The sequence below is a fragment of the Protopterus annectens genome, chromosome 7.part0, assembly GCF_019279795.1.
Source record: "Protopterus annectens isolate FY-2018-M chromosome 7.part0, PAN1.0, whole genome shotgun sequence".
In the NCBI taxonomy this organism is placed as follows: Eukaryota; Metazoa; Chordata; order Ceratodontiformes; family Protopteridae; genus Protopterus; species Protopterus annectens.
In genome coordinates this window covers 189,684,589-189,708,227 of record NC_056739.1, presented here as the reverse complement: position 1 = coordinate 189,708,227, position 23,639 = coordinate 189,684,589, and the positions used below count along the sequence as shown (strand labels likewise).

General features: G+C 43.3%; 1 protein-coding gene across 1 annotated transcript in view; it reads left to right on the top strand.

Annotated features, from left to right (window-relative positions):
* The window catches only part of KDM5B (lysine demethylase 5B), a 2,307,736-nt gene that overhangs the window by 1,201,780 nt on the left and 1,082,317 nt on the right, over positions 1-23,639 (top strand). Inside the window, exon 10 of the mRNA XM_044076151.1 lies at positions 10,315-10,496. Coding sequence (XP_043932086.1) covers positions 10,315-10,496 — 182 coding nt within the window. The remainder of the gene's footprint in view (positions 1-10,314; positions 10,497-23,639) is intronic.

The following is a 23,639-nucleotide window of genomic DNA, read 5'->3' as shown; positions in this document are numbered from 1 at the left end:
CTGCCCATGCTGGGCAGAAAGGTTTGGCTCGTGACTTTAGACCTAAAAGAGGCATACTTGCATGTCCCAATCAGAGAAGCATGCAGAAGATACCTCAGATTCAAGGCTGGCTCAAAGCATTACCAATTCTCTGCACTGCCCTTTGGCTTATCTACTGCGCCCAGGGTCTTCACAAAGTGCCTGGCACCAGTAATTGCTTTCTGCAGACAGAGGAATACAAATATATCCTTACTTGGACGACTGCCTCATTCAAGCAGAGAACAAGGACATTCTACTACAGCATCTGGCATTTGTGAAAAGACTTTTAACATGCCTAGGGTACACAGTCAAAGAAAATAAATCAAAACTAGTACCCTCTCAAGAGATAATATTCCTGGGTGCAAGCTTAAATACAACTGCCCAGATGGCTTAACTCACGCCAGACAAAGGCAACTGACTACCTATTTCAAGGGAATGGCAACAAAGGCCCAGTTATCTGCATGAAAAATTCTGCAGGCTTTGGGCTTCATGGCATCCTGCATCCTACTAATTCCATATGCAAGACTGCATATGAGGAAACTTCAGTGGTACCTAAAAAGTGTCTGGACACAACATTGCCACAGCCTGGAAACAATGATTACTCTCATTCCCTGCCTGCAACAGGAGTTTCGATGGTGGGCAAAGGCTTGTCAACAAAACAAGGGACAGCCATTCTCATTACCCCCAGCCAGGCAGAACCTAACAACGGATGCATCAGATTATGCCTGGGGGGGCACACATGGCAGGAAGAGGCATTCAGGGCACCTGGTCCACAAACCAAATGCATCTACATATCAATCAAAAAGAGATGCTAGCTGTTCAAAATGCCCTGACAGCCTTCAAGGACCTAATTCATCCGGGACAACTTCTGATAGACAACACCCACGGTCACGTGGTACATAAACAAGCAGGGAGGCACGCATTCTTACCCCCTTTGCAGATTAGCCATGGCTTTATTTGACACAGCATTGACTTGCCAAGTTCATCTGCAGGCACAATTCCTGCCAGGAAAGGAAGATACTCTGGCAGATGAACTAAGCAGAAAACTCATGGATCCCCACGAGTGGCACCTGGATCCACAAGTCTTCAGCATGATAACAAAGAAATGGGAATGCCCAGACATAGATCTATTTGCTTCTTCTCACAACTGTCAACTAAAAAGATTCTGCACAAGGACTTCTCACAGACAAGCATGGAAAGTGGATGCCCTATCTTTCATCTGGAAAAACCTATCAGTATATGCCTTTCCTCCACTGCCTCTTCTCCTCAAGGTACTCCTAAAGGTCAGACAGGAAAAAACAAAAATGATTCTGATTGCCCCAGACTGGCCCCGCCAGTACGGGTATCCAATCTTAAGGAACTTGTCTCAATGCCCAGCCTGGACCTTCCCTCAAATACCTCATCTACTGTCCCAACAAAACAATCAGATTCTGCACAGCCAATTCAGGACTCTAAACCTGGCAGCATGGCGGATAATGTACCCATACAAAGCACACCTCTCAGTAAAGCTGTGACAGATGTCATTTTGGATGCCAGAAGGTCTAGTACTAGAAAATCCTATGCAGGAAAATGGAAGAGATTTTGTGCTTGGAACCAAGCTCAAGGAACTGATACAGCTGTACCAAATATTCCTCTGATTTTACAATATTTAACTGAGATGCTGGACAAAGGCCTATCTTTTTCATCAATTAAAATTCATGCCTCCGCCATTTCGACTCATTACAATACAGAACCACCACTCTTTTCTCATCCTTTATTAAGGCAGTACCTCAGAGGAGCCAAAAATTTAAGGCCTCCGAGGAGATCACCAATACCTGCATGGGACCTCAACTACGTCTTGGAAAAACTCACCCTACCTCCTTTTGAGCCAGCTGCTACTGCGGATATAAAGTTTTTATCATGGAAAACAGCTCTGCTCCTAGCAATAACGTCTGCAAGATGTGTCAGAGCTACAGGCTCTCATGGCTGTGGAACCTTTTATCATTTTTTATCCAGACAGGGTCTCTCTTAGGACAAACCCAACATTTATGCCTAAGGTGGTATCCAGTGTGGCCCTTAACCAAACTATTCATTTGCCAACTTTTTATCCAAATCCACAGAACAAGGGGGAGAGAATTCTGCATTCTTTGGACGTACACAGCTTAGATTTGGACAAAACTAAAATATTCAGGCAGTCAGAGCAGTTACTAGTGGCATATGCTGCAGGACCTCAAGGAAAGGCCATCTCCAAGCAGACTATTTCTAAGTGGATAGGCCACTGCATTTGTTTCTGCTACTCTCACAGCATGGCAAGCCAGTGCCTAACGGCATTAGGCCACATTCAAACAGAGCTGCAGCCACTTCAGCAGCCTTTCTCAGAGGAGTACCAACCAAAGACATTTTAGAGGCTGCTACTTGGAGTTCAGTGCACACCTTTACAAAGCGTCCTCATCTGCCACTTTACCCTAAATCCAGGGCAGGCTTTGCCACTGCAGTTCTGGAGGGCCTCATAGCTGCTCCTGCTGTTTAGTTCCAGCCACCCAACCATAATGACTGCAACAGTGAAACACGAAGAACATAGTACAGTTGTGTACACTTACCATAAATGTAGATGTTCGAGTGTATTCTCTGTTGCAGTCCAGGTTACCCACCCATCATCCCTCTTTTTTTCTACTGGAACTTATCTTTCCTTCTCTGATTTATGCAACCTATGTGGTGTATTTGCTTGTAGATGAAGGTAAAGTTTATATTGCTGCATGTACTTTTATATATTTATATATATATAATTTGGCTACCCTTTTAGGGGGCACCTGACATCTGGGGCAAGAAAAACTGAAGAAAATAGCGTTGGCTGCATGTTTTATAACCCTGACGACCTGACGTCAGGGAAGAGGCGACAGCACCCGACGCAGGACCCAAGACTTTGGAATTCAGGCCGACTGACGGCAACCTTGCCAGCAGGATTACCCAAATGTAATGACTGCAACAGTGAATACACTCCAACATCTACATTTATGGTAAGCGTACACAACTGTACTTTTCCTTTCGTCCTAGATCCTTGGGATTAGCTGTTTCGAAGCAAGCTGTTTCTTGTTGGACCTCTAAAGCCATTTCTTTGTTATACTTTCCATTGGAAGAGCCTTTTTTTTCTGTTAAGGCTCATTCTGCTAGGGCTGTGGATTATTCTGGTGCTTTTTTCAAGGGATTGGATAGCGACTGTATTCTTGAGGCAGCTACCAAGCACTATAAGTTGGATGTGATTTCCAGAGTTAGAGCTGGCTTTGCTAGGACCATTCTTCATGGGTTCCTAGAGAGCTCTGCTGATCCATCCTCTTACCTCTTCTTCCTGAGCTTTTGCACTCTCCCTATTGTTAAGAACTACAACAGTGAAATGGAAGGGGACATAGTATAGTTACGTAAGATTGTACTATAATGATAGATGTGCTTCTGTTCACTGTTGCAGTATTCAGTCTCTCCCTCTTCCCCTGGTTGTTTTCTCTTCTGGATGTACTGGCTACCTCTTTTTTTTTTTTCTCCTTTAACTGGCATTCCTACTGGGGCTGTCACTTCTGAGGATGGTACATCTGGACATCACCTTTATGCCCTATGCTATATGCGGGGAGCATGCGTGTGACATATGGCGTACCTTAAAGCAATCTAAAGGCATTGATACACTGGCCAGATGTCTAGACACTTAAGAGGTCTGTATTGTAAAGAATACTGCATCAGTGAAGAGAGGGACATCTGCTGTTATGGTAAGATCTTGCACAATGTAGTTTCTTTTCCATGCTGTGTTGACATATTATTCAGTTAAATCTCACCTTTCAACAGTTTCTGCATGTCTGCCCTTGTTTCCTTCTGGCCCCTAGATTTGAGGTCAAGTAATTTCTTAAATGCGTTCTTCATATCAGACCACCCAGGAAGTCTATTCTGCCTTCCTGGGACCTCAGTTTTGTACTTGAAAAATTAACTCAGGCTCCTTTTGAGCCTGCTTCTTCAGCTTCCTTACAACATTGTACTTAGAAGACTTGTCCTTTTTTCTGGCACTTTAGCTAGGAGAGTGACTGAACTTCAGGCTCTCGTGGCTATTCCTCTTCTTTCCACAGAAATGGGGTGTCTCTTGGTACTGTTTGTGTCTTTCGGCTTTTCCCGGTTAGGGGTCGCCACAGCGGAACTCCGGTCCACTAATGATTGGTAGTGGATTTTTACGTACCGGGTTACCAGCCCTGACGCACAACCTTCAATGAAGGCACGCCTCATTCATGTATGCCTCCACACAGAAGACGCTCTAACTGAGAATCGAACAGGACAACATCTTGCTATGAGGCGACAACGCTACCACAACACCACCACTGCAGTCATCCTTTAATGTTCCTTAATCTATTCATCTTTCTTCCTTAACCACAGTCTGCCAGTGAGAAGGTTCTTCATACTTTGGATCTGCACAGATAGCTCAGATGTTTGTATAAAACCGAAGTTTCTTTGCAAGTCTGAGCAGCTTTTTTTTTTTTTTTTTTGTTTTGTGTTTTGCCCCAGGACTTTGGGGTTGGCTGTTTATTAACAAACCATCAACTCCTGGATTACTAAGAGCATTTATTTTTGTTATTTTCATGGAAAATGTCTTTCGTCATCAGAAAAGGTGCATTCTGACATGGCAGTTGCCTTATCTGGTACTTTTATTTTCCAAGGTTTGGCTACTAATTCCATGCTTGAGGTGGCTACTTATAGGTAGGCACTAGGCTATCTGCCCGAGGGCATTTATAAGCTTAGCCAGAGTTGTCCGCTTTCGCTGTCCTATTGATTAATTAACTGGGCCTCTGTCAAGAAGAGCCAATGAAGTGATCCCAGAGGTGTATTTTCTGTTACCCATCCACTCGTCAAGGTTTCTTTGAAGAGTGTTAGTGAGGGGCTCTGCCTAATGTAGTTAGGTATTTTGTTCCAAAGCATGGTGAGTCTGAGAGGAATCTATCCCTCCAGCATGTTCTATTTATTGTTGTGGCGAGGTTTAGCTCACTAGAGCGAGTGGCTCGCAGTGACTTGGATTTCTTTAGGTGGAGCATGTCCATCGATTCTGAGTTGGACATGGCTTTGTAAGTCAGGCAGAGATCACCTCTGAGTAAGCGATATCCCACTGAGTACAGCCAGAGTTGACTTGGTCCTCTGTTCATGTTTTCACTAAACTTTGCAAATTTAATGTTATTTTCAAGACTAGGGCAGGCTTTGACTGCGTAAAATATTGCCTTTAACAGTAGATTATCTTCTCTTCACTGTTGCAGTATTCACTCCCTCCTATCTCCCCCCTGTTTTAGCTGTTGCTTTGTAGTTTCTTTCCCTCCGGGCCAAGGGATCCTTCTTTATTTTCCTTTTCTCCTTCTGGATGCACATGTTCTCCTTCTCTCTAAAGGCATTCTGTTCCTCCCTGGGCTTTTTCAGTCCTGAGCATGTGTGCTCATACATTGTCCTACACCTTGCACAAGGGAGCATGTGTGAGACGTATAATGCTTATAAGTACTAAACACTTCAGTATACTGGCCAGACGTGACTGTTCTTGGCAGGAGATCCCTTAGGTATGGAATGCTGCGACAGTAAAGAGAAAGACATATGCTGTTACAGTAAGACTTTACACAATTGTAATTTCCTTCAGATATGTTCTGGAAGAGGTGTCTGTCAGTTCATCCTAGTATCTAGATTCCTGCTCCCTTATTCCCAGGAAGCTTGATCATTTTTATGGGGTCAGTGTTTCCCAGAAATTCTTACATAAGAATCTTTTTGTCTGATCCAGCAGTGGAGTCCCAGTAGCGAGGGGACCCTCTGTGACTCCGAGAACCACATTCCGAAAAGGTAAGGAGAGTAGAATACTCAAAAAGATTTGTAGGGGGCAGTTTATGGCTCTGAAAGTAAGGATAGCAGATGTGTAGACCACCAGAATCCTAACCTTGCCTGCCAACAATCCCTGCTGGAGAAGGTAAAAGTCCAGGCAGAGGGAATCTTCGATGTGATTGTTGAACAGTATGACCTCTCTCTGCAGATTGTTGAATATTTCAAGAAATGCTGACTTGATGCTTTAGATGAATCTTTCAGAACAGGGTCATTAATTTCGAGAGAGGTGTGACTGAGTACTCGGCCCCTAGCAGACCATGTGAAGATGGAACACATCAATGCCCCTTTAGATAAGGAACTTATCTTTGGAACCCCTGCTGAACGTGTCATGCAGATTTTTTTTTCTTTTCCAATCACAGGCACAGAAGTTAAGCAGAAGTGACCCTACCTGATCTTGCCCTTTGCTCCCCAAGTATGGCAGTAAAACTGACAAAAGGAAAAATAGAGGAAAGAGTGGCAAAGTAAACCAAAAGCAAAGCCTGGGGTTGTGCTACTGACACTATTACACTACACCTTTGCCCTTATTCTTGCAATCCTAGAATAACTTTGCACCGGTCTGTGTTTAAGGTCCTTGCTTGATAGGTTGGGCAGTAAAGTGGTCTTAGAAATTAAGCTAAAAATTGTGATCCTCTCTAACCCTCAGATGCTTAGCAATTATTCCAAAGCTAAACTTGTATTACTAAGTGATACCCTGCCAAAATTTCAAGCTCCCCCTCACTAAGCTGCATGAACTCCACTGTCTATGGGGAAATGTTAACAGCAACCCTATATTAAACAGCTGTACTGAGGTACATGCATAGGATTACCTTGAAGAGCAAGCCAACTTGGTGAAATCCCAGTATAAACAAGCTATACAACAAAGGGAAGAAAGCCATGGCTGAGTGCAGGAATGGCAAATGCATAGAATGTAGGAAACCCATCATCAAAATAAGCAACTATAGAGTCTTGTCAAGTTCAGTAAAGCCAAATTTGAGGTAAAAATAGGGTCTTGGGCAAAGGATAACCATAAGGCCTTCAGCTATGTCCATGACCTCGAAGGGTAATGCACAAGTGTGCTGAATTAATTGTGAACAGAGCCACATAAATGGAACTGAAGATATAGCAAACTACTGGCTGATAAATTTGTGTCCAGATTTTCCCCCCAGTCACCCCCCTCAAGAGATACCCTCGGCCATAATTCTGCTGGCTGTCACAAGCGAAAAGTTTCTCAATGCGCTGTCCAAGGCAGAAAGTACTGCATCTGTGGGCCCTGATAATATCCCAGGATGCCTCCTGAATACCATGAAAAATGACCTATCAAGCCCACTAGAATCTGTTTATAACCTTAGTCTTCAAACTGGCTCTGTCCCCAGTGAACAGAGGACTGCAGCATTTGTTCTGCACAAGGACAGGCCATCTTCTGATCCAGGTAACTGCAGACCCATAAGTCAGACTAGTCTCATTTGCAAGGCCATGAAAGATTCATCATGGAATACTATAAACAGACATAGAAAATGTAAGACCCATCTAACACAGTTTGATTTTGTCAAGGTTGGCTCATGCCTTGTCAACCTGGTCAACTTCTTAGAGAAAGTGATCAAAGCTTAAGGACAAGGACCAAATGGTACAGCCTGTCTGTCTTGACCTATCTTAAGCATTAAACACAATTTGGCAATTGTGCTTTGTCAACAAACTTACAAAACTAGGAGTAGACCCCTGTATCACCTGCTGGATAGCCATCTGGCTCACAGGAGATTGGGATATGGGACGACACATCCACAAAACGTCAGTCACCAGTAGAGTCTCTTGAGGCTCAGTGCTGGGGCCACTCCTTTCTGGCATATATTTTCAGAAGTCAATGCTAATGTTAGGCCTGTGACCAAAATTGTGGATAACTATAAGTTTGTCATGGTCATAGGCTTGTCACAAATTAATAATTGGTGGATCAGTCATGGACTAAAACTAAGTGCAAAAAAAGCATAATATCCTTTGGAAAGTCAGCCACCCCTGGAAATTACCACATAGATGATACTCCCCTAAAGGTAGATCCACTGGTTAGAGACTTGGCAACTTGTGTGGGCAGTGCCTTGGTCTTTGTCCATGTATCTGCTGTTGTAAGGAAAGTTTTCTGCATTGCACAACTTAGAAGCAAGAGTATGACATGCAAGTCCAGAGATGCCATTGCCCCCTTGTACTCATCCCTCATTAGACCAGTTGATTACATTACTCCATTATGTACCTTGCCAAGTATTTGCAACAATTGGAGTGTCCACAGAGGTTCCTCACCAAAAGGATACAGGCCGTAAACCATGTGGAATACACACAGACTTTCTCAAAGCCTTATCCTTATACTCAGTCTTCTACAGACTGCTGAGAGGCAATCTATGCCTGGCCTGTTACACAGCATCTGATCCTGTACCAGTGAACTTTTTCACATCCATGAATCTAACAGCAGTAGAAATACCTGATCGAAGGACCTTAACCTAAGCCGCAGTACAAGTAGAACATGTTGGATGGACAAGTATGTCAGACTGCCCCTGCTATGGAGCAAGCTTCCCATCCACATGAAGCAGAGTTTGCTTGTGACCCTATTCACATGTAGCCTTAACCAATGGGTGGGGAATTTGAAATTTACTCCTGAATTGGCACCTATGCTCCTATTGGATAGAGGCAACTTGTAAATGCTCTGCCACATTAATGTAACTTAAGTTCCTGAGTAGTGTATCCTGCCATATATAAATGGGAAAATATAGCTAGCCTAAACTATTTGCCCCCACCCCCTGCAGTAATGTATCTTGTCTTGTACAAATAGGAGAAAATGGCTAGGTTTAAAAAGGCCATATATAGCCCGTTAGCCAAGTGGATTGCCTGTGAACATTTGGAATTCAGGTTTATACTGTTCTCGATTGTACAATGAAGTACTTTTTTTTTCCTTGTGTGCTTTTAGATCCTGGGCCTGCCAGCTGTCTCATCCTTTCAGTCTTAAACGTATTTGTTCCCCTGTACTTAGTATCCCAGGCATTAAGTTGAGATCTAAGTGGAAAAGTTAACACACAGGCAAACTTTCAGCTGAGCTTGTTTAAAGCATTAACCCTGTCAAAATGGCTGAAATTAGTCACCACAGGACATTCTACTACCCTCCCTGTGTGTGTGTACGTACGCATGCTTCCACCCACATGGTGATGAGGACTGTCTTCATTTGCTGGGGATCACCGAGCCCACAATCTCAGTCAGTGTCTTTACGATGCTTTGTATGCCACCATTTTTGTGGTGCTGGTCAGCAGACTGAAACCATCTCTCCTTCCCAAAATGGCAAGCTGTTGTCAGCTGCTTGCTCCTATCCTCCTCTGCTTAGCTGTTCCAGTGCTTAAGCTACTATTTGAACTCAAGCCATAGTATACCACACAACAGGAGTAGATTCATGAAAAATGGTCATTTATGTTCATCTAGGGTGAAAAGACATTGAGACATTCTCATTGTGACTTCTTGGTGCACCCTGTGATCAGAATGGAAAAAATGTTATGGAGTTTCTCTTTTCTGTGATGTCACAAAGCCTACACTTCTACCGTTAGACCAGAAGTATGTGTTTAATTTTTATTTGTTTATTTTTTCCCTGTTGATTCTGGAAGTCAGTTTGAAGGCTATTGTTTATTTCAGAAATCCCCCTAAAAGAATACCTGTTTGGATGCCTTGGTTGTATTGAAATACCACTGAATAGACTTCAGCTATTAGTTTCTCATTTGTTTTATTTGTATTTTGTTTTCTGGGGTAGTGCACCAGTCTTCATGGGTGTTTTTCAGCCTCAGCCTGGGAGCACTGGCTGGTTAAGTGGAGTTGTACAATTAGGGAATGGAAGCTGAAAAAATTAAACCTTGCGCCACTGGACCACAGGAAACAGCTCATTAATACTTCCTTAATCTTCTAAGACAAATGCCAGACTCATGACTGTTGTGTACTATTTGCAAGAAGAGTAGTACTTTAGATTTTAAAATAAGTGATATTCTATTGTTATCTCAGAAATATATTTACTGTCAAGGCATTTTTCTATAACTGAAAAAAAATCAGAATTTAATTTGCTACATAAATAATTTTGGTACATCTCTGGATGTTTTTTACTTTGAGAATTTTGGGATACTTAGTTTTTGCGATACAGGTGAATAAAAATCATAGTTAACCATTTAAGGGTTTTAGTACATTAAATCAAATTAGAAATTCATGCATTTAGGTATTTCATGGAGCACTGTTATAGGAGACACTGCATGCAGAATCACTTGCAGCTCCATTACAACAGTTAAGCCTGAAGCCGAAGTGCAGGGTTTCAGCAGAGTTGATGTCTCAAACCTTAATAAGTTGTTACTGCACTAGTACAAATTGTCGTGTTGCACTTAAATGCAGGTGAGTTTTTAACATCCCGTATTTGGAGCAGTTTGGTTGACTTGCTGTATCTTGGATTTGCAGGAGTACATTGAGAGCGGCTGGAACCTGAACAACATGCCTGTGCTGGCACCATCCGTTCTGGCTCATGTCACTGCAGATATCTGTGGTATGAAGTTACCCTGGCTGTATGTGGGAATGTGCTTTTCTTCCTTCTGCTGGCACATTGAGGATCACTGGAGCTACTCCATCAACTACCTGCATTGGTAAGATGAACTGTTAAAGCATGTGTGGGGCAAAAGTAACAAAAGCCTTTGCATAGAATTATTGGCAGATGCACTACTGTTGGCTATATCTCATCTTTCCCTGATAAATCTCTAATAGTAATTGGCAGTACTGTTTAAAAGATACTGACATTTGGAGCATATTGCAACCTTTTACTGTTCTTGATTATGTATTACAAGGTTTTTAATTGGACTTGTGTTGGAGTAAGTTTTCATTGCAATGACTTAACGGTGGTAGTGTTGATTACGGTGATCACAAATCATTATGGTCTGAATGCAGTATTAGATTTTATGTATTAATATGAATTTGGTTATGTATTAATATGAATCTGGTAGGTAGATAAATTGAAAATATATATCAGTTACTAAAAATAGTTTTGACTAAGTATATTTTTCTATTTGAGAACCAACCCTACCTGCAAACTGCAGGTGTAGCTATGGGCACAGCTGTAACAAATAAGTATGCAAACTTAGTATTAAATCAGTGGGAAAATGAGTTTGTTTTTAGTGACAAGAATGCATTGAATGATAGGGTATTGTTCTACCGTTTTGTTGACTGTTTATTGATTTGGGATGGTGATAAGGATAGATATGCTGATGGAGTATGTTCATAGGTAGGTACTAGGCTATCGGCCCAAGGGCCTATGTAAGCCTAGCCAACAAGGTTCCCTGACTTATGCCGCCCAAGAAAGTTATTTTCCTGTGCCACTGTCGAGCAGAGACACAGAAGTGATCCCTGAGGTGTATTTCCTATTTCCCATCCACTCATCAAGATTTTTGATTGCTAATGAAGAACTTTGCTTCACATAGATGGGTAGCGTGTTCCAGAGTATGGGAAGTATCTGGGACATGAATCTATCTCTCTAGCATGTCCTGTTTATTGTGGTGACGAGGTTTAGGTCCCTAGAGCATGTATCTCGGAGGGATTGGGATTTCTTTAGGTGTAACATGTCCCAACAGCTCTGGGTTTGACATAGCTTTATATGTTAGGCAGAGATCACCTCGGAGTAGGCGATATGCTACGGAGTAAAGCTGGAGTTTTTTTGAGGTGGTCAGTGTAGGGCATTTGTTTGAGGCCAGTAATCCTCTTTGTGAGGTACTTCTGTGGCCTTTCCAGCTGCTGCAGATGTCTTGTGAGGTACATTCCAAAATGGCGTTGTACTCTATAATGGGTCCAATGAGTGTCGAGTAGAGGGGAACAATGACCTATTTTTTCCTGGATGAGAACCCTTTTATGATGAGGTGTGCCACGTAGGACTTCCTTACTACTGTGGAGATGTGACTATCAAAGGCGAGACTACTGTCCACCTGGATCCCAAGGTCTCTTATCACACATTCTGTGTTAAGTAGATTGCTGCCTATGTGGTAGTTCATGGGTACAGAGTTTTTACCAAAGGGGATGACACTGCAGTTTTTGGCATTGAGCTTGAAGTCATGGCTCTTGACACCGGGCATCTGTCTCAGCGAGGCCCTTCTGTAGGATGTCCACATCATTTGGGGACTTGACTATGGCTCCTAGTTTGCAGTCATCTGTGAATTAGTTAGCCAGAGGCCTTCTGTGTTGGCCTGTACTTCAGAGAAGTAGATACCAAACAGGAGAAGTCCCAGGACGGAACCCTGTGATACTCCACTTGTCACTGCTTTGAGGTCAGATTTGGAGTATGCAACTTTTACAGTGTGGGTTCTGTCTGAGCCACTTGTCAACCCATCTTGTGATGTAGGGATTTATACCTAGTTTAGTGAGTTTAGCTATAATTCCAGAATGGGGGATGGTGTCGAAAGCCTCGGCGAGGTCAAGATAGGCTGTGTGAACCACCTTACCCTCATCCTACTGCTTTGGTGACTGCCTCAAAGAAGTCGATCAGGTTCAGGATGCATGATCTGCCTTTCACAAACCTGAACTGGGTGGGATCCAGAGTTTGGAGGTTACCAATGTCTTTGTTTATAAGTTCCATGATGATACGTTCCATGGCCTTGCAGACAAGGCTCGTCAGGCTAATAGGTCAATAGTTCCCAGGATCAGTGGTGGCTCTCCCTTTGTGGAGTGGGATAACTGTTGCTGTGCGCCATTCACTGGGCACAAAGCCTGATGCGAGGCTATTATTGAACATGGTGCTTAAGTGGGGAGCCAGTTTGTTCTGACGTTCGTGTAAAATGCAGCCTGGGATGTTGTCCTGTCCCATGGATGCTGTGTTTTTGGTTTTAGAGTGCAGCTTTTACCTGTATAGATTTGATTACAGGGACTCTGCATTCTTCCTGTATAGATATAGGCCCTTTAGGGGAGTGAGGGGGGGGGGGGGGAGTAAAGTTAGCACTGAACCTATCTGCCAGGATGTTGGCATTATCAGTTGGTTCTGTAATTCTCGTGCCATTGTGCTGTAACTTAGAGCAGATCTGGGTGTTGCCATCGAGATTCTTGACATAGCTATAGAATGCTTTGTAGATATCCGTAGAATTAGTGGCGATTTTGTTTTCGTAGCTAGCTTTGGAAGATCTTATAAGGGATCTCAGCTTCTTACTGAGGCTGACCAGGGAGCTCCTCCACTCATGGGATTTTACTCTCGCAACAGTTTCTTCCTTCTGTTGTACAGTTTGTTTATGGCGGGGGATCACCAGATTGGCTTCCTTTTTTTGGAGGATAGCATCTTGGTTCTCTTTGGGATAGCACGATCTTTGCACTCATGTAAGCGTTTATAGAGTGTATTTCTGTAGGATTCAGCAGTTGTAACTGTATTGTCCATCTGCATGGGTGTCATGAAGTTCACCACTTCTGTCTTAAGAAGCATGAAGTTGGCTTTGGAGAAATTTTTTTACTGTAGTTTCCTTAATGGGGGGTGGGGGCAGGATGTGGATATCAAGGGTGATTAGCTTATGGTCTGATCGAACCAACGAGGAGTTGACTTCAGGTGTGGAGCACCGGTCACTCATGTTGGTAATGACTAGGTCTAGCATATTGTTACCCCTGGTGAGAGGGGGTGTGGATAAGTTGATCCAGGGCATTGGAGTTTATGAATTCCTGAAAGCGTTGAGCTAAGGAGTTGATACACAAGTAGTTTTCCTAGTTAATGGTGCGGTAGTTGAAGTCGCCCATTATTAGGGTATTTGGTTGAACCCTAATATTTTCCAGTACATCAAGAAAAGAGGAGTGGGAATCCTGGGGCATGGTGGGGGATCTGTAACAAGCTACAATTTGGATTGCAGTTTTGTCCAGAGTTAGTTGCACTTGGATAACCTCGGATGCATTATGCTGAGCAACTAGCCTGGAGGTGTGGATATCCTTAATGAATGTGGACATACCTCTGCCTTTGGTGTCTCGGTCCAGGTTACATGGCCGAAAAGTTTAGTATGAGTTATAGTCTGGTAGTGCCTTGAACCAGGTAATCCCACTATGTTGAATATTTAGAAGGGAGAGCTGATTTTCTGAAGTTTAAAAATGACTTATTCGGATAATGAAATAACTTGGATGTAAAGTTAAATCTAAGAAATGGAATAATAGACACTAGTGGTCATAGAAAAGAACTGCATGTGACTAGATATGCACATGGACAAAGTATGCATGTATTTAATGGAATTATTAAAGCACAGTTAACAAGACTCAGTAGAATTTATACTAATGAATAATGTAGAGGGCAATTAGATGAAATAGCACTGGAATTTCGGGAGAGGGGATATGACAATACAATGATAGAAGCAGCTAAAAATGAAGTTATTAATAACGGGGACAATAAAACCAAACTATTTTTTAATGATTCTGGAAGTAAAGAACAAAGTGAAAGTAGAGTTAAATATAACAGTGTGGTTAGGTATGTCACTGGGGTCCCCTTCATGTAAATGAAATCCCACTTACCCGATTTTCATAACATCGAACCAAGAACACCAAACTGTCTTTCGGCTTTTCCCAGTTAGGGGTCATCATAGCGAAACTCCGGTCCACTAATGATTGGCAGTGAATTTTTACAGTGTCGAGTTGCCAGCCCATCACCCAACCTTCAAAGAAGGCACACCCACTCACGCACCTACCTGCATCTTTAAATTCACTCGACCGCAGGGAGGACATGCAGACAACGCATAGAAGGCACTCCAGCTCGAGAATCGAACCGGAGAACCTCTTGCTGTAAGGCGACGACGCTAACTGCGGCCTATGTCCAAAACACCAACCGCTCAGAACACTAACATTTACCTAAAGGTAAGTAACAGCTTGGCCAGTATGTTGACCTTTGCCCCTGACCTCCATGGTAGTGCGATCTTGGAATTAGTATATTTAGTATGGGGGGGCATAGCCCTCACGTGGGTGTGTTTGCTTTGTTTCCATTTAAGTTTGTCAGGTTGACCAATGAGTTACTTAACTGTAGTTAAATGTTTGGTGTTCAGTTGTTTTGGACTTTCAATGTTACTGGCTTGATGTTATGAAAGTCTGGTAAGTGGGATTTCTTTTATATGAAGTAGATCCATGTAACTACATATAGAAGTACCAAAGACATGAAACAAGTAATACAGAAGAATTGGAATATTTTAAGGGCTATGCCACAATTAGAGGCGCTATTAGAAAATAGACTGAGTTCCTCATAGAGGAACTCTTAAGAACTTAAAAAGGTTAGGCTACAAAGAGCATAGACTAGATGGTGGCAAATGAATATCCAATAAAGTAGGAACATTTCCCTGTTGTAGCTGCAATTGTTGTAAAGACATAACTGAGAGCTGTTTTATACATTCAGGAACTGGCAAGATGTACAAATTCAACTGTTATGCAACATGCAGTACTGTGAAATGTGGTTTATTTGGGTACATGCACAAAATATCCTTTTTATGTAGGAAAATGTAGTCATAGATTGAAAGAATCATTGAACATAAACCTGATATGCGTAGAGATATTCAAACAAATGCTTTGGCCAGACATACTACAGAAGCTGGATCTGAATATCCGTTTACATTTAGAGCAATTGATGATAAATGTAGATGTATGGGGGGGGATGCAAATAATGCCTTGGAAACAAGTGAATATAATTTGGATTTTAATTTTACAGACAGACTGTAAACCTGGTTTAAATAGTACTGTTAGAATCAAACCAGTTTTAGTTAAACAAATTGCAGCTTCGCTGATTCCTTTTATGATTGTTCTCACAGATGATTTTTTAAGGTTTAATTGATTTTATTATTTGGTTGACTGTCATGCATTTTTATTGTTTTAATAAAGAAAAAGTTGTTTGGTGTTCTGAGGACAGAGTTTTTTTTCATATTTCGTACTTGTTTTATTGTTTTCTGTGACTTGTTTACCACTGAATTATCCCTTTTGGATTGTACAGTCTTGAACATTACCAAGCTTTATACTGCAGGCATAGGTATGTGGCATTTATTTGCTTTATGGATGTTAGTTCTCCCTTTTTAACTCTCTCTCAAATATCTATTTCAAACCATTTCCCTGATGTTCTTCGTGTTTCACTGTTGCAGTCATTACATTTGGGTTATCTGCCTGCAGGTAGCCCTGAGCCGGCCTGAATATCAAAGTCTTGGATTCCTGCATTGGATACTGTTTCTACTTCCATGACGTCAGGTCGTCACGGGTATAAAACATGCAGCCGACACCATTACATCAGTCTTTCTTGCCGCGCAGTGCCCAAAGCAGAAGCAGTTCGCAAGTGCTGGTCGGCAGACTCCTGAAATTTTCATTTTTGAGTTTCAGAACCGAAGTCTTCAAAAAAGCTATGTACTCCGTTGGGGATCCTTTTTCTTGCTCTTAACCAATATCAGTAAAAGTTAACAATTGTATTACCTGTGGAAAGCAAATACCTCATAAAGATTTTCATTCGTACTGCATTCCTTGCTTAGGCCCAGACCTCGACGTCCTTCACTGTTGGTTTTGTGCCTTATTCAACCCCTGTACTATTCATCGTCTGTCTGTTTTTGCAGGAAATTATTTTGGTAGTCTGTTTAACTATCCAGAAATGGCTTCGGTAAGCCGTCCGACTACCGACATTCCGAAAAAGTGTAAAGATTAAGACAAGAGACAGACTGCATAGGTCCAAAACTGCCGATGATGCTTCAGTTAAGTTAGTCGCTAGTTCGCCGGTACTCAGTGAGATGGTTTCACAGCCCCTGATACCGCAACTTCAGATTCGCAGACCTCTACTGAGACCCATTTGGAGTCCGGTATGCCGTGAGATGCTTCTTCGACTATGGAACCTGCGGATTTCTCTACCTTGGTTGGGTCCGGAGCTGCTGTGCAGGCACCGGCTTCTGAGGGTGTATTCAGGCCTACAGATTTGCATTTCAAACCGACGCCATCCTCTTCATCAAGGCCTAAAACTCGACCCACACCTAGAAAACTGACATCCAAACCACATGGTCAGGCTCATATGCCTAAAAAACAAATGCTTAGAGTGGCTGTAGACCTTATTACTTTAGAGGAAGCCAGCCTTCCCCCTCTAAGAGACCTAGAACTGATTTTCCTTCTTATTCTTCTGATCAGGATTCTGAAATTTCATTTTTTTCTGATTACCATGATTTGCCCTTATCCACTTATGAAGAGTCTGATGCTGAGGATTCCATTCAGTCTGCTTCCCCTCCAGAAAATGTTTCTTTTGGTGAAACCTTGCACTCTCTTAGGGAGCATTTCCGCTGGGAAAGCCAGGGTTACTCTGACTCCAAAAAGAGGCTTAGGGAATTCTTACTCCTCCCTCAACACAGGCCTTTAGCTATCCCTCCTGTTCTGGACATTGTAGATGATGCCTTCTTGTAATCTAGCCTGGCCCCAGACACTTTACTTCCAGCTCTCAGAAAACCTGACCGGTATTACAGAGTACCTGACTCTCACAAGATCCTCTTCAAGAGTCCTACTGCGGATCCAGAGACCATTTCCCAAGGACCAAAAGGCATTAAGGCTACTGCTGCCAAAATCCTACCCCTTCTGATAGAGACCCCAGGGCCTTGGACAGATGGGGGAAGAAGGTATACACTTCTGCTACTTTGGCCATTAGGGCCTTAAATTGCTAGTTTCATATGTTAAAGTATCAGCAGCATATTATGGGACTACTGAAACAAAAAATGATGTTGATTCCTGACTGTGCTGAACATAAAGAATTACAGAAGCCGCGGTGGTTCAGCGGTTGCGTTGTTGCCTCACAGCAAGAGGTTCTCCCGTTCGATTCTCATCTAGTGTGCGTGGAGTGTCTTCTGTGTGGAGTCTGCATGTCCTCCCTGTGGTCGAGTGGCCTCTGAAAGACGTGTGAATGGGCGTGCCTTCGCTGAAGGTTGGGCATCAGGCTCTCAACTCGGCACCATAAAAATCGACTGCCTATCATTAACGGACTGGAGTTCCGCTGTGGTGACCATTTACCGGTAAAAGCCAAAAAGACAAAATGCATTCTACTGAACAAGTTGGTAAACATACTCAATGTGGTTTTGACTCTTTAGAAACATCTTGCAGTGCTGCTGTCACTGGGTCTGTACTTAGAAGACATGCTTGGCTTCAGGAGCAAAACTTGCCAGATCATGTTAAAGCTAAATTACTGGATGGACCCTTAAACCAAGACCGCCTGTTTGGCAACAAAGCAGAAGTTGTTCTTAAAAAGATGGAGGAAAAAGCTAAATGTATGCAAACTGTTAAATATGTCCTGCAAGTACAGCCTCCCAGATTTAGTAGGCATTGGCCTTCTAAGAATTGGTCCTTTCCAATCTCTTCCAAGTCTTCTCAGTCCAAACCCAGGAACAGCAGACCACCTAGGCTACAGTCTCAAGGTACACACAGGCCTAAGCAGTGGGGGGGGGGCTCCCACTTCCAAAGCTGGAATTAGTAAGACACCCACCTATGGAAAAATGTCACAATGACTTAACCTTAACTCTTCCAAGCCCTGCTCAGCTGCCTGCTCCCTTGGGGGGGAAAGTTCGCACTGCATGCAAAAAACTGGGAACTCGTTACCCATGGCAAATGGGTTTTGAATATAGTTTCCCAAGGATACAGATTCCACTTTCACACCCTACCAATCCCAAATGGTTGGCCAGACCTACCCCAAGTCAGTGGGCAGAGGCTCAACAGCAGGGATGTTCTTCGTGTTTGACTGTTGCAGTCATTACATTTGGGTAATCGTGCTGGCAGGTTGTCCTCAGCCGGCCTGAATTCCAAAGTCTTGGGTCCTGCGTCGGCTGCTGTTGCCCCTTCCCTGACGTCAGGTCATCAGGGGTATAAAAGAAGCAGCCAACGCTATTTTCTTCAGTCTTTCTTGCTGTGCGGTGCCCGAAGCAGAAGCGGTTCACAAGTGCCGGTCGGCCAACTCCTGAAATTTTCGTGTTTGAGTTTCAGAACCGAAGTTTTCAATAACGCTAAGTACCCCGTTGGGGAAACTTTTTTTTCTTGCTCCAGACCAATGTCAGAAAAAGTTAATTGTATTACTTGTGGAAAGCAAATACCTCATAAAGATTTTCATTCTTACTATATTCCATGCCTAGGCCCTGATCACAACGTTACTGGTTGTCGGTTTTGTGCTAGATTTAACCAACATACTATTAAGCGTCGGTATAACTTTGCTTTAAAGTATTTTGGTAGCCGGTTTAATTATCCTAAAATGTCATCGGATAGCTATCCGACTACCGGAGCTTATCTTTGTGTCTTTCGGCGTTTCCCGGTTAGGGGTCGTCACAGCGGAACTCCGGTCTGCTAATGATTGGCAGTAGATTTTTACGTGCTGGCTTGCCGGGCCTAACGCACAACCTTCAATGAAGGAATGCCCATTCACGCATGTCACCACAGAAGACGCTCTGAGAATCGAACGGGCAACGTCTAACTGTGAGGCGACAACGCTACCACAGCACCACCACCGGAGCTTATAAAAAACACAAAGAAAAGGATAGAGAGAAAAAAATGAGGCCCAAAACCGATGAAGCTTCTCCTAAGCCAGTCGCCGGTTTGCTGGTTCTCAGTGAAGTGCTTTCGCAGCCCCTGACGCTCGCTACTTTAGGGTTGCAGACCGCTACTGACTCCCACGTGGAGTCGGCCATGCCACTGGATACTCAAAGTATTGGAGCCTCGGACGCTAATCCCTCAGATGGGTCCGGAGCCACCAAGCCGGTACCGGCATCTGAGGGTGTATTCAGACCTCAACATCTTTACATTAAAATGACTACAGCTTCAAAGACTACAGCATCTTCTAAAGCAAAGAAACAAACTCATGTGCCACGTGTACAGGCCTCTATGCCCAAAAAACAGATGATCAAAATGGCCGAAGACCTGATTACCTTGCTCAGGGGTTCCCATCCCCCTATTGATATGAGGCCTAGGCAAGACACGGACTATGAATCTTCAGATCAGGTTTCTGTTTCTTCTGATTCCTCTTCTGATCAGGGATATTTTTACCCCCCTATGAGGATTCTGATGCTGAAGAATCTATACCTTCAGCATCCCCTCCTGAGGATTATTCCTTCGGGGAAACCTTGCATACCATGAGGGAGCATTTTCACTGGGAAAGCCAAGATTTTTCAGAATCTAAAAAGAGGCTCAGGGATTTCCTTTTACTACTACAGCACAGGCCTCTAGCCATTCCCCCTGTGTTAGACATTGTAGATGTGTTTTCGGAGTCCATTTTGACCCCTGACTCCTTACCCCCAGCTCCTGTTAAGCCTGACAGATATTACAGGGTTCCTAACTCTCACAAATTTCTTTTTAAAAACCCTGCTGCTGACCCAGAAACTATTTCACCGGGTCCAAAGGGAGTTAAGGCCTCGACAGCAAAAAACCCAACCCCCTCTGACAGAGATTCAAGGGCACTGGATAGATGGGGAAAAAAGGTTTACACATCTGCAACTTTGGCTATAAGGGCTTAAACTGTCAATTTCATATGCTCAAGTATCAGCAACATCTTATGGGATTGCTTAAACAGAAAATGATGTTCAATTCTGAATGTGCTGAAAACAAGGAAATGCAAGATTTATTGCATGCAACTGAACAAGTTGGAAAGCATACTTTGCAATGTGGTTTTGATTCTTTGGAGGCCTCCTGCAGGGCCGCAGTTAAGGGTTCTGTAATTAGGAGGCATGCTTGGTTAAAGGAACAAAATCTGCCTGATCATGTTAAAATTAAGTTACTAGATGCACCTTTACAGCATGATACTTTGTTTGGTGTTAAGGCAGAAGCGGTGTTAAAGAAAATGGAAGACAAAGCTAAATCTATGCAAACTGTTAAAGATTTTTTTACAAGTACAGCCACCTAGGTTTAGTAGACACTGGCCTACAAAAAATTGGTCCTTTCCGGTGTCAGACAGACCTCAAAGGGGCAGATCAAGACACCCTAGGGTCAGATCTCAGGCGCAAGGTTCTTGTAGATCAAAACAATGGGGTGCTTCTGCTTCCAAAGCTGGAGAAGATAAAGCACAAACATACAGAAAGCAGTCCCAGTGACTTTCCCCTGCCAGCACCAAGCACTTATCTTCTGGCAGCACCCTTAGGGGGAAAATTAGCACTTTTTGCTCAAAATTGGCACATAAAAACCCACGACAAGTGGGTTCTAAATATAGTGTCACAAGGCTACAAATTCCATTTCCATACTCTGCCAAAGGCAAACGGCTGGCCAGATCTGCCAAAAAATCAATGGGCAGAGGCACAAAAATAAGTTTCCTCCCTCATGGACATGGAGGCCATTCAGCAAGTACCAGAGCAAGAGCAGGGACAAGGTTTTTAATCAAGACTGTTCCTGGTACCCAGAAAGGACAAGGCCTGGAGGGCCGTTACTGGACCTATCTATTCTGAACATATTCCTGGATATTCCAAAATTCAAAATGTTGACACTGCAGCAGCTTCTGCCCATGCTGGGCAAGAATGCTTGGCTTGTGACTTTAGACCTAAAAGAGGCATACCTTCATGTTCCAGTCAGACAATCATGCAGAAGATACCTCAGATTCAAGGCTGGTTCAATGCATTACCAATTCTCTGCACTGCCCTTTGGCTTATCTACTGTGCCCAGGGTCTTTACAAAGTGCCTGGCTCCAGTAATGTCATTCTACAGACAGAGGAATACAAATATATCCTTACTTGGACGACTGTCAGAGAACAAGGACATTCTTCTTCATCATCTGGCATTTGTGAAAAGACTTCGAACATGCCTAGGGTACACAGTCAGTGAAAAGAAATCAAAACTAGTACCCTCTCAAGAGATGACATTCCTGGGTGCAAGCTTGAATACAACTGCCCAGATGGTTTATCTCACGCCAGACAAACAAAGGCAACTGACTACCTATTTCAAAATGTTGGCAACAAAGGCCCAGTTATCTGCAAGAAAAAATTCTGCAGGCTTTGGGCTTCATGGCATCCTGCATCCTACTAATTCCATATGCAAGACTGCATGTGAGAAACTTCAATGGTACCTAAAAAGTGTTTGGACTCAACATTGCCACAGCCTGGAAACAGTGATTACTCTCATTCCCTGCCTGCAGTAGGAGTTTCGATGGTGGGCAAAGGCTTGTCACCACAACAAGGGACAGCCATTCACATTACCTCCCGCCAGGCAGACACTAACAACGGATGCAAGGCAGACACTAACAACAGATGCATCAGATTATGCCTGGGGGGCCCACATGGCAGGAAGATGCATTCAGGGCACATGGACCTCAAACCAAATGCATCTACATATCAATCAAAAAGAGATGCTAGCTGTTCAAAATGCCCTGACAGCCTTCAAGGACCTACTTCATCGGGGACAACTACTTATAAAGACTGACAACATCACGGTCATGTGGTATATAAACAAACAGGGGGGCACACAATTCTTACCCCCTTTGCAGACTAGCCATGACGTTGTGGGACACAGCTTTGACTTGCCAAGTACATCTGCAGGCACAATTCCTGCCAGGAAAGGAAAATACTCTGGCAGATGAACTAAGCAGAAACCTCATGGATCCCCACGAGTGGCAGCTGGATCCACAAGTCTTCAGCATAACAAGGAAATGGGGATGCCCGGACATAGATCTATTTGCCTCCCCTCACAACTACCAACTAAAATGATTCTGCACAAGGGCTTATCACAGACAAGCAGGGAAAGTGGGCACCTTATCTTTCAACTGGACAAACCCATCAGTATATGCCTGTTCTCCACTGCCTCTCCTCCCCAAGGTACTCCTAAAGGTCAGGCAGGAGAAACCAAAAATGATTCTGATTGCCCCATACTGGCCACGCCAGTACTGGTATCCGATCTTGAGGAACGTGTCCCAATGCCCAGCCTGGACCTTACCTCAAATACCTCATCTACTGTCCCAGCAAAACAATCAGATTCTGCGCAGCCAACTCAGGACCCTAAACCTGGTAGCATGGCGGATAATGTAGCCATACAAACCACACCTCTCAGTAAAGATGTGATGGATGTCATTTTAGAAGCCAGAAGGCCTAGTACTAGAAAATCCTATGCTGGGAAATGGAAGAAATTTTGCGCTTGGAACCAAGCTCAAGAAACTGATACAACTGTCCCAAATATTCCTCAGATTTTGCAATACTTAACTGAGATGCTGGACAAAGGCCTATCTTTCTCATCAATTAAAATCCATGCCTCTGGCATTTCGGCTCATTACAATACAGAGCCACCACTCTTTTCTCAGCCTTTATTAAGGCAGTACCTCAGAGGAGCCAACGCTAGGCCTCCAAGGAGAACGCCAATACCTGCATGGGACCTCAATTATGTCTTGGAAAAACTCACATTACCTCCTTTTGAGCCAGCTCCTACTGCGGATATAAAGTTCTTATCTTGGAAAACAGCTCTGCTCCTAGCAATAAGTTCTGCAAGAAGAGTGCCAGGGCTCCAGGCTCTCATGGCTGTGGAACCCTTTATCATTTTTTATCCAGACAGGGTCTGTCTGAGAACAAACCCTACATTTATGCCTAAGGTAGTATCCAGTGTAGCCCTTAACCAAACAATTAATTTGCCAACTTTTTATCCAAATCCACAGAATAAGGGGGAAAAAATTCTGCATTCTTTAGACGTACACAGACAACTTAGATTCTACTTGGACAAAACTAAAGTTTTCAGAAAGACAGAACAATTACTAGTGGCATATACCACAGCATCACAAGGAAAGGCTGTCTTCAAGAAGACTATTTCAAAGTGGATAGGTCACTGCATTCGTTTCTGCTACTCACAGCATGGCAAACCAG